At 46.1% G+C, this 12182-nt stretch overlaps 1 protein-coding gene across 2 annotated transcripts in view; it reads right to left on the bottom strand.

Annotated features, from left to right (window-relative positions):
* Positions 1-5674: 5674 nt before the first annotated feature.
* The window catches only part of LOC143961905 (neuroligin-2-like), a 361300-nt gene continuing 354792 nt past the window's right edge, over positions 5675-12182 (bottom strand). For both annotated transcript variants that reach the window (XM_077471237.1, XM_077471238.1), the window contains one exon: positions 5675-11327. In XM_077471237.1, the coding sequence (XP_077327363.1) occupies positions 10478-11327 (850 nt within the window). In that variant the 3' untranslated portion in view covers positions 5675-10477. The remainder of the gene's footprint in view (positions 11328-12182) is intronic.

Genomic DNA, 12182 nt, shown 5'->3' with positions numbered 1-12182 from the left:
CTTCACTCTCCTCCCTGCTGGAAGAGTACTGTGATTTTAGCAATATCTTTGACAAAGGCCAAGCCGGTAGTTTGCCTCCACAGCCGTCATATGATTGCACCGCTGACCTTTAACCTGGTGCCATACCCCCTCATGGCCGAGTTTACCCTTTGTCGGTCTTGGTGGATAAGGCCGTGGAGGAGTATGTTGCAGACGCATTTTCTCGAGATTTCATCCGCAAAACCTGGTCTTCTGCTGGTTTCTTCTTTGTGAAGAAGAGTGGTGAACCAAGATCTTCTATTGATTATAGGGGTCTTAGTCGTCTCACGATTAAGAATGCCTATCCGATTCCGTTGATTACGGAGTTATTTGACCGCCTCAAGGGAGCAACGCTTTTCACCAAGCTTTATTTGAGAAGGGCATACATATAATCTTGTGAGAATTAAGAAGGGCAACAAGAGGAAAACTGCATTTAATACCAGAACAGGCAATTATGAGTACCTTGTAATGCCTTTTGGCCTTTGTAACGCCCCGGCAGTTTTCCAGGAATTTATTAACGATGTTCTCCGAGATTTGTTGCAGTTATGTGTGGTGGTTTATCTCCATGATATCCTCATATTTTCTAAGTTCCTGGTGATCCACCACACAGATGTCTGTTGTGTGCTTCAGAAACTAAGGGAGAACAATCTTGTAAATTGGAGAAGTGTGAATTCCATCGTGAACAGGTTAAATTCCTGGGTTATGTCATTTCCACTGCTGGTTTTTTGATGGACCCAGAGAAACTTTCAGCAGTCCTACAGTGGCCCCGACCCGTCCTTCTCTTGGCTTTTCCAACTATTATCGGAAGTTGATTCGTAACTTCTCGTCTCTGGTCAAGCCCCTGACTGATATGACCAGAAATAGCGGTAACCCACGGAGTTGGTCTCCGGAGTCCATTAAGGCCTTCGAGAGTCTCAAGGCTGCCTTTGTTTCTGCTCCTGTTTTGGCACATCCTGATCCTACGTTACCTTTTATCCTTGAGGTTTATGCTTCTGAGACTGGAGTTGGCACCCTTATGTCTCAACGTCCTACCTCTGAGAGCGCTATGCATCCGTGTGACTACTTTTCCAAGAAATTGTCACCTGTGGAGTGCAATTACGAGATTGGGGACAGAGAGCTGTTAGCAATCATTTTAGCCCTGAAAGAATGGAGACATCTCCTCGAAGGTACCACTGTGCCGGTTCTCATTCTTACTGACCATAAGAATACCACATTCTTGTCTGAGGCTAAATGCCTCTCTCCCAGAAGGGTGCAATGGGCTCTTTTCTTGTCTAGTTTCAATTACATTGTCTCAATCTTACCCGGTACTAAGAATGTAAGGGCTGGCGCTTTGTCACGACAATTTTCCTCCACTTCCAAGATGGAGCCTGTTCTGGTTCCTGTAATTCCTCCTGATTGTATTCTGGCTACGGTTCGCACCAGTCTCACTTCTCCTTTGGGTGACAAAATTCTTGCTGCTCAGGTCCATGCTCCTCTTAAGAAACCTTGTGACCGCTACTTTGTCCCAGAGAGTGTGCTTACTGCCGTACTCCAGACCGACAGAGCGATCACTTGTAAACAAACCGGCATCATGACATGACGCCGGTTCCTCTCTCCCCTCTCTGTACTAATCTGTACACTGGAGGGGAGAGATCGGATGGAGGCAGCCACCCCTCCATACCCTGCCAATACCCTGCCAATACTCTGCAATACCCTGCCAATACTCTGCAATTCCCTGCCAATACCCTGCCAATACTCTGCAATACCCTGCCAATACTCTGCAATACCCTGCCAATACTTTGCAATACCCTGCAATACCCTGCGATCCTCTGCAATATCCTGCCAATACTCTGCAATACCCTGCCAATACTCTGAAATACCCTGCCAATACCCTGCCAATACTCTGCAATACCCTGCCAATACCCTGCCAATACTCTGCAATACCCTACCAATAATCTGCAATACCTGCCCATACTCCGCCATACCCAGCCATACTCAGCCATACCCAGCCATACCCTGCCATACCCAGCCATACCCAGCCATACTCTGCCATACTCTGCAATACTCTGCGATACCCATCCATACTCTGCAATACTCTGCGATACCCATCCATACTCTGCAATACTCTGCGATACCCATCCATACTCTGCAATACTCTGCGATACCCAGCCATACTCTGCAATACTCAGCCATGCTCAGCCATACCCAGCCAAAATTACAGTGGGGGAGATTGTGGATATTACATTGGGGACTATATGGTGGTGGAATTTTCACAGGTTTTTGCAAATTAAATTATTATTTGCTGATCCGAAAAATGATCCGATCCGTGACTCTGATCCGAGGAACGATCCGATCCATGATTTTTCTTGATTCATTGCACCCCTACAAACTACTGCAGAGAAATCTCACCATTGTGGGAGGGGCAGAGACACAAACTCCTGCATGGAAATCTGACCATTGTGGGAGGGGCAGAGACACAAACTTCTGCAGGAAACCTCATCATTGTGGGCAGGGCAGAGACACAAACTACTGCAGGGAAATCTCCCCGTTGTGGGAGGGGCAGAGACACAAAGTACTGCAGGGGAATCTCACCATTGTAGGAGGGGTTAGAGACACAAACTACTGCTGGAAACCTCATCATTGTGGGAGGGACATAGACACAAAGTACTGCAGGGGAATCTCACCATTGTGGGAGGGGCAGAGACACAAACCACTGCAGGAAAACCTCACCATTGTGGGAGGGGCAGAAGCACAAACTACTGTGGTGAAATTTCACCATTGTGGGAGGAACAGAGACACAAATTATTGCATGAAAATCTCACCATTGTGGGCAGGGCAGAGACAAAACTACTGCAGAGAAATCTCACTATTGTGGGAGGGGCAGAGACACAAACTTCTGCAGGGAATATCACCATTGCGGGAGGGGCAGAGACAAACTACTGCAGGAAAACCTCACCATTGCCGGAGGGGCAGAGACACAAACTACTACAGAGAAATCTCACCATTGTGGGAGGGGCAGAGACACAAACTACTGCATGGAAATCTCACCATTGTGGGAGGGGCAGAGACACAAACTACTGCAGGAGAATCTCACTATTGTGGGAGGGGCCGAGACACAAACTACTGCAGGAAATCTCACCACTGTGGGAGGGGCAGAGACACAAACTACTGTATGGAAATCTCACCAATGTGGGAGGGGCAGAGACACAAACTACTGTATGGAAATCTCACCATTGTTGGAGGGGCAGAGACAAAACCTACTGCAGGTAGAAGTAATACTGCAGAGGCAGAAGCCAGAAGTAAAACATACAATTTTATTTGGAGTTGACCTTTAGGACAGGTGTCGGATTTGTTATGGGCAACATTGCTGGCCAGTACTATTTTCAGCAAGTTCTCACCTTTCCATATAGCCATCAGAGTTATCAGTGCCACTTGTTATATCGAAAGGGGCAAAAAAAACATACCCATGGGCCCATTATACAACTACCAGGTCCTGTTGACTTGGCTGTACCCATGTAGGTCCAGATGTGGAATATTTACCTATAACCTTATATGCGGTATATGACAGGAGAAGAGGGTGGTCATTGACTCCCAATGCCGGGACTTAGTACTTCAGCACCCAAAGCAAAAAGGCCAAAGTGTGCCCCCCTCTTCTGAACCACCCAATATGGCCACCTCCTCTGCCCTACTCCTCGGCCCAGCCCTGATGACATTATACACTGCTTCAGTCTAAATATGATATTTTCTCATATATTCTCTCCATATGGTCCTCCATTGGGTTATTTTTGGAGTAATTTTGGCCTATTGGAATAATTCACACAGTTCAATCATCCACAGAGCAGGACTCATCCTCTGAGTTTGCCAACTTTTGCAAATATTCCCGAAGGGGTGTTCTACAGAAGAACTGATCTTTCAAATCCTAGGCCCAGTGTCAGAGGAACCATAATCACTATACAAGCCATATTGCTGCTCCCAGAGGCCTGTGCAGCCGCCTCGGCACGTGGCTTCCCCATATTATATAACCGGAGCCTCTGCTTTTATCACCATCTGAGAGTCGAGTTTGAAGCTTTTGTCGCCTTTGCTAGCCGACAAGCCTGAGTGCTGTGGGACTCGTCTGTTTTGCGCATTTATAGATGAACTGCATTTTTTATGATATGCATAAATTAATGAGCTGCATGTAGTTTCCTTTCCGTGCATCCATTTACAACGTGCCTATTAAACTGGAATTTTGGATAGTTTTTTTATTTTATTTTAAGAGCTGCCCTCAATCTGATTTTTACAAAATCACAAACTGGAGGATTAAAATGATATCTCGTGGCAGAAAACAGGAAAGACTGCAATGCAAAGTTCCTGGGTCTGCACACTTGCTGTGCCCATTATGAGGGATTCCCTTCATCCCTGTGCTAAGTTCCCAGGTCTGTATACCCTCTGTGCCCATAATGAGGGGTTCCCACCATCCCTGTGCTGAATTCCTGGGTCTGTATACCTGATGGGCCCACTATGAGGGGTTCCCACCATCCATGTGCTGGGCTCCTGGGTCTGTACACCTGCTGTGCCCATTATGAGGGTTTCCCACCAACCCTGTGCTGAGTTCCTGGGTCTGTACACCTGATGTGCCCAATTATGAGGGGTTCCCGCCATCCCTGTGCTGAGTTCACGGGTCTGTACACCTGCTGTGCCCATTATGAGGGGTTTCCACCATCCCTGTGCTGAGTTCACGGGTCTGTACACCTGCTGTGCCCATTATGAGGGGTTCTCGTCATCCCTGTGCTGAGTTCCTGGGTCTGTACACCTGATGTGCCCATTATGAGGGGTTCTCGCCATCCCTGTGCTGAGTTTCTGGGTCTGTACACCTGCTGTGCCCATTATGAGGGGTTCTCGTCATCCCTGTGCTGAGTTCCTGGGTCTGTACACCTGATGTGCCCATTATGAGGGGTTCCCACCATCCCTGTGCTGAGTTTCTGGGTCTGTACACCTGCTGTGCCCATTATGAGGGGTTCTCGTCATCCCTGTGCTGAGTTCCTGGGTCTGTACACCTGATGTGCCCTTTATGAGGCGTTCCCACCATCCCTGTGCTGAGTTCCTGGGTCTGTACACCTACTGTACCAATTATGAGGGGTTCCCACCATTCCTGTGCTGAGTTCTCAGGTCTGTACACTTGCTGTGCCCATTATGAGGGGTTCCAGCCATCTTTGCCCTGAGTTTTCAGATTTGAACAGCTGCTTTGCCCATTAAGAAGGGTTTTAACCACCCCTGAAATGAGTTCCTGTCTCTGCACACCTGCTGTGCTGTGCACCATATTTGCACATCTCTAGAGTTCCCAGGTCTACATACCTGCTGTGCCCATTATGATGTTTCCCACCTGTTGGATTTTTTATATTTTTTTATATATCATAAATAATGGAACAAGATAAATGGCAGTTGGCTGGCTGGGACCCCTAAAACTCAAAAGTGGTTGGGAACAAAACCAGTAACTACCGTGGAAGACCACATCTTTAGATTCCCCAGGAAATATTAGAAGACAGGTGGGGACTTAGCCCACCAGACTCCACTTAAAACTGAAATACAATTTGCATGTGGACAGATACTATAACAAGTAAACCCAGAACTGAGCACATGAAGCCTTTGTGGCCTCTCCAATATATGTGTAACCCCCCCCCCAATAAACAGCCGACCATTTTCTCACCAAAATTTGTCATTTTATTTCAGTCCAAGATCCCAAAAACAGAAAATAAAATAAAAAAGTGCCATTATGTAACCAGTTCAGCGTCAGGACCCAAAAAGGCGATAAGGCGTTTCCTGTGCCTTCACTGAATGTATATGCGCACACATATATGTATATCTCCCACCGTCTGGACTTGCAGCACACCAGCAGCTCATCAGACCCCCAATAACTGTAGGACGTCCATCGGATATCACCCTCCTCCACACAATGCCACAGACGGCCGCGGCTCGTATACACATATGTGTCTATATACACGTATCTGTGTATGCACCTTTCAGTGCATATAATATATATTTATATATTTATATGTTCCATATTTCCCTTTAATGATAGAACAATCTATATAATATAAATCTCATTAAGGTCAGTGGGGGAGGGGTAGGGGGGTTCTCGGTAATGAAACATCCACATATAAAGCCCAAAATAACTCTGTATCTTTTTCGGGCTCCAAGGACACCATCTTCAGATGAAGAGCTTTTCCAAAAAATGAGGATTTGTATACTCCCCTCTGTAGTGGGATAAGGGTTCAACACGATGCAAATTTCCTTTTATTCCAAAAGCTGGTACACTATATGGCCAATCACTTGTAGAGCCCTAACTATGACTCCTATACGAGCATGTTGGGTTTTCCATTCCATTGGACGTTAATATGGAATTGACTTCCTATTTGCAGCTATAACAGCTTCCACTCTTCTGAAAAGGCTTTCCATAAGATTTTGGAGTATGTGTGTGGGGATTATTGCCCATTTAAAGTGGTTGTAAACCCTAGCAAAAAAAAAAAAAACCTGCAAGACAAAGGCATGATGGGTTCGAAGCCCCCGCAACGGTCCTTGTTCACAGGTCCGGCTGGTGACATCGCTCCCGGAGTTACTTATGGGTATCGCGGGCTCCGGTGCTGTGATTGGCTAGAGCCGCAATGTCACTCCCACACTAACTGCACAGTCTAACTGAAGCAACGGCACGTACGCGCCATTGCTTCAGTTTGCATGTGCTGATGACATCAGCACATGCAAATACAGGGGATATATCCTAAACCATCTTTTCTAGGTTTAAGAGGTATCCAGGGTAGCTACAGGTAAGCGTTATATACAAAAAGTGTGTTGTAAGTGTTTACAACCACTTTAAGTAACCATGTGGGCCTTTATGGGGGTGTAACCATGAACACAACCCATGTAACATTCCAAAGACTTCTAAATCAATGGGCAGCACAGGTAGAGTACCTGGTAGTGTACCCAGGTAGAGTACCCAGAATGTGATGAATCTCCAAACATATATGTGGCCAAAGTAATGTTGCTTTACACAGGCAGGCCAAGGATAGGATCATGAGATAGAACAAATATACACCACATGGCCAAACATTTGTGGATTCCTGACCATCACACCTATATAAAATTGTTGGATATCTTATTCCAAAATCATGGTCATTAATTTGGAGTTGCCCCACCTTTCCAGCTATAAGAACTTCTATGCTTCTAGGAAGGCTTTTTACAAGATTTTGGCGTGTGTCTGGAAAAAATTGTGCCCATTTGTGAGGTCAGGTACTGATTTTGAATGGGAAGACCTGGCTCACAGTCAGCTGGGTCCACACTTCTGGGAAGGCATTCCACAAAATTTTGGAGTGTGTCTGGGGGAATTTGTGTCCTATCAGCCAAAAAAATTGTGAGGTAATGTACTAATGTTGGATGAGAAGACTTGGCTCACCATTGCGGCTCCAATTAATTCCAAAGCTGTTCAGTAGTGTTGAGGTCCTGGTACTGTGTGGGAAGCTCAAGTTCCTCCACACCAAACTCCTCATACCATGTCTTTATGGAAATGGGACCATACTTCTGAGAATGCTTTCCACAAACAAAAATTTGGAGTGTGTATGTTGAAAATTTGTGTCCTATCAGCCAAGGTTGTGTACTAATATTGGATGAGAAGACTTAGCTCACCATTGGGATACCAATTCATCCCAAAGGTGTTCAGTAGGGTTGAGGTCAAGGCTCTCTGCAGAACACTTGAGCTCCTCCACACCAAACTGGTCAAACATGTCTTTATGGAGATGTTGGATGAGAAGACTTGGCTCACCATTGGAGGTCCAATTCAACCCAAAGGTGTTCAGAAGGGTTAAGGTCAAGGCTCTGTACAGAACACTCGAGTTCCTCCACACCAAACTGGTCAAACCATTCCTTTTTGGAGATGTTGAATGAAAAGACCTGGCTCTCCATTTAGGTTTAAATTCATCCCAAAGGTGTTCAGAAGAGTTGAGGTGAAGGCTCTGTGTAGGACACTTGAGTTTCTTCACACCAAACTCATCATACCTAATCTTCATGGAGCTGGGTGAACACTTCTGGGAAAGCTTTCCACAAAATTTTGGAGTGTGTCTGTGTTAATTTGTGTCCTATCAGTCAAAGTTGTGTACTAATGTTGGGTGAGAAGACTTGGCTCACTATTGGGATCCCAATTCATCCTAAAGGTGTTCAGTAGGGTTGAGGTTAAGGCTTAGTGCAGAACACTTGAGTTCCTCCACACCAAACTGGTCAAATGTGTCTTTATGGAGATACTGGATGAGAAGAACTGGCTCACTATTGGGGTTCCAAATCATTTCAAAGGTGTTCAGTAGGGTTTAGGTCAAGGCTCTGTGCAGTACACTCGAGTTCCTCCAAACCAAACTCACTGAAGCCATGTCTTTATGGAGCTGACTTTGTGCAGTCATGCTGGAAGAAAAAGGGCTTCCCCCAAGTGTTACTACAAGGTTGGAAGTGCACAATTGTCTAAAAAGCACCCTTCATTGGAAACACGTGAACTCTGATATTTGGATTGGGTTGGATCTACTGTACATACTTTTGACCACATAGTGTATATTGGTTTCCAGTCCCATGGGGACTGCTGATCAGGATATATATATATATATATACAAGCCAGCAAAATTTGGCAATTGTTTCCTTCCGTTTTTATTTTAGCGGATCTCACTGACTTTTTTATTCATTTTTTTATGTTTTTTCCATCCAATTTATGAGATGCGAGAAAGCAATATACTGTGGAAGAAACTAAAGAAAAAAAGATTGGCACTTTGAGAACTATCTTTGAGTAGCCGCCTACATTGACTACGGTGGTGAAAAATTAATCAAACCTCTTTTTTTTTAATAGTTGAAATCCATTAAGAAAATGGATTTTGTCATAGTAATAATATGGCAAGGAAAAACATTGAAATGTCGGGGGAACCAGAAATAGCTTCAGCTTTTTATAAAGAAGTGGAGGATAGGTCCAATAAAAAAAGGCATGCGTGTAATACTGTTATCCCATCAGAGGGGAGACACCGACCCTCGTCAATAGGTATTATCTGTAAAAAAAAAAAGATAAAAACAAAACAAAAACGTAGATCCTGTGATTGGTTGACCCTGTGCCCTATTAAATAATGCGGTCTCCCTGTTTGGGACCAATCGTTCCTGTCTAATCTTCTTGTAAACATCGAAGCCTGCTGCCAATGATTCCCGTAAACTCCCGTCTCCTTGTGATCTGATCCCGATGTCCGTGCCGGGATAGCTGGTTTCCATGTGCTTCTGATTGCTAGCCCCTGTGGGATGGGGGCTCAGCCAGGTTCTGTGAAGGAAGAGCTGGAAAAAGAGGGGGGGGGAGAGAGAGAAAGAGGAGGACTATAGGTAATGAGAAGAAGAACAGAAGTGGGTGCAGGTAAAGGGTTGTTGTTCTTTTCTTTTTGCGAGGGAGAGGGGTACACATAAAGAATGAAGGGCTTGCTCGGGGTTAATCGAGAGTGAGAAGAAGCAAGAGTACGTGATGGCAATGGTCGTAATATACGAAACGTAATATAGGAAAATAGAGAGCAAAGATCCGTCGTATAAGACACTCCCTCACTATTATTTTGGCACACTTACAGTTCCCTTCCCCCCTTTGATCTACCCAGAGGGGTCATGGGGACTATGGCAGTGGAGAGGCGATACACCTATTACCATTTGAGCACCCCCTTTGAGATAGGAGCAGGCCCACCTTGCCGAAGAGGTGGAAGGGGATCATTGGCACTGTGTTTTGTATTTTTTAAGGGGGAGGGGCTTAATTTTGGCCTCTCATGCATTCACCCCCTCCCCTGTACATTCACCCCCTGCCCCCTTTCTCCATTGCAGGGGATAGCTCTTATGTTCCCCTCTTCTGGTGACGGCAATTTTTTTCAGCTGTTGGAGAGCATTTGAGTCCTTGAAGGTTCAGTGCATTGAACGCACCAGACACAGGCTATCTGTGTGAGGCCCGCGCCTGGCGTAACATCCCCCATCCATTGGATATTGTCCGTGAATAAAAATAAAGCAGGTGTACAAGTTGAGTCAGTTGGAGGCTTCGGCCTAGTCACATAGGCCTCTTTTCCTCCTTTAGCAACTCTCCCCCCAACAGGGGGGTATAATTTATTGGATCAAAATTTCATATCTTTCCCTACATCCCATTAAATAACTGCCCCATCGTATTTTTTTTTTCGACCCTGTTTCCCCCATGACATAGGCAGAAGTTGAAGTCCAGGTGTCACAGTCCTGAATGTTGATCTTGGGAGCAGTTTCTAAAGCCTGAGGAGGAGAAGGGGCATGGGGAGACTGGGTAGTTCCTTTCTGGCCCCCTCATAATAAACAAGTTATTTCATCTACCCCCATCCCCTGCCATAAGGCAAAATCCAGCTCAGGCTTGATAGGCCCAGATAGCCAATGTTGCTGTTTGCGAGAGGAAGGGGTAGACGGGGCAATGTATGGGTAGAGGGAGAGATGCCTGGTACCACTATACCCTTGTGGTTGAATGCGGGTGGGGCAGGGTATTGTTGTGAGCAGTGGTGGGGAATGTATTAAAGGGATGTAAAGAGGGTAGGCCCGAGATGGTGCTTGGAGCCATGACAGAGCCAGGAGGTGGAGGTGGTGGTGGAAGTGGAGCGTCCTCAGGGGCCCTTCTTAATGCGAGTGTATAATCGGGAGGGCAAGCTGGGCGCAGTATATCATGTGGCCTTAGAGGTTCAAGATCAGGAGCTCCTCCAGCCCTCTTGATCTGAAGGGACATCAGTTCTTCTTCCGGTCCATGATGTGCCAGGTCATTGCCGGGAGCTCCTCCTCGCCCGGGACTGTGTCGCCTTTGTCGGAGTTCATGACGCCGATCTCTCTTGTAATAAAGAGCAGCAAAGGCCAGGATGTTGAGGAAGAGGAGAGAAGCTCCAACGGCTACGGTCACACTCAACTCAGTTGAATAGTCACGGGTGTCCCCAGGGAAAGGGGGGTATCGAGGTCGTTCCACCGGTCCACCAGTCGAATCATAGTCTTCAGGTGGAAGTGTGGCATGCGGTCGCCGGGTGGTACTGCCACCGGTTATCCTGGTACCAGTTGGCCAGCGGGTGCTGTAGGGGGGTAATTTCGTGGTGGTTGAAGGATGCTGAACCGTGTTCAGGTTGTGAAGATGAGGGACTAATTCCAACCAGAAGGCAACCTTATTGGCACGGTAATTGTCCCGCACCCGAGGCTTTAGGCCAATGTGTAGGTACTGCTTCTCTTTAGGATTAAACTTTGTCCATACCACCTCCTCAAAGCGGTTGGGTTTTGTGTGGATGAACTTGGTGTCCTGAGGGACCGGATGGTTGGGATCCCTAAAAATAAAGAGAAGACAAGAGATGAGAAAGACAGTTTTGGATCATATCACACAAGAGGACAAACATTACAAATTTATTTATTGGTTTTAAAGGATACAGAATGTCAAAACGTTAATCTTTTTGGTTTTGGATGGCTTGTGGGAGGATTAGAACCCACGTCAGGTTTTTATTGATGTCTGTGACTCCACAGTTGAAATTCACAATCTTTGTTTGTCCTGGTGAATATTGTCACAGAGGCAGAAGGTGGTGGGAATTCCAAAACTTTATAGTTCATTCCAGAACAGGAAGGGAAGGTAAATCTTCCAATGGAGACACCCGTTCTAGTGACCACTCTCTCAAAGAGGAACTTCCCTCAACTGCAAGGAATTATTCTCACTTCCTATGTCATCTCCAGGACATGAAGTGCACTGCAGAGACATTTCCCTAACCGGGGACAGACAAAAAAAAGCCTATCCAAAACTAAAGACTAGTGATGGCCGAACGGTTCGCCCGGCGGTCGTTTCGCGGCGAATTTCCGACATTCGCGGTCCGCACGTTCGAACGCCTTTTTCCGTCGTTCGCCGCGGCGGACTTACGTGTTTAATGTATACAAGAACTTTAACCTTTGGTGACACGTTTATCATGTGATACAGGACAGCCAATTGAGACATGACAGCACATGGACACTTGTACATTCCCCCTAACCTATAAATACACCCGATCCGGTGGCCATTTTACATTCTTTCTTCTGTTAAGATAGGGACAGGTTCCTGTGTGGAGTAGGGAGAGATAAACCACTAGCTATTTGGTACACAAAAGTTCTTTTCAGGACTGGTATAGGTGTTAGGTGTTGATAGGTTTGCTGTGCTGCTG

This window comes from Lithobates pipiens, unplaced genomic scaffold (genome assembly GCF_037356315.1).
Source record: "Lithobates pipiens isolate NorthernLeopardFrog02 unplaced genomic scaffold, aLitPip1_a1.2 Scaffold_8, whole genome shotgun sequence".
Taxonomy (NCBI): Eukaryota; Metazoa; Chordata; class Amphibia; order Anura; family Ranidae; genus Lithobates; species Lithobates pipiens.
Note: the sequence above shows the minus strand (reverse complement) of the source record. Positions and strands in the feature narration are given on the sequence as shown.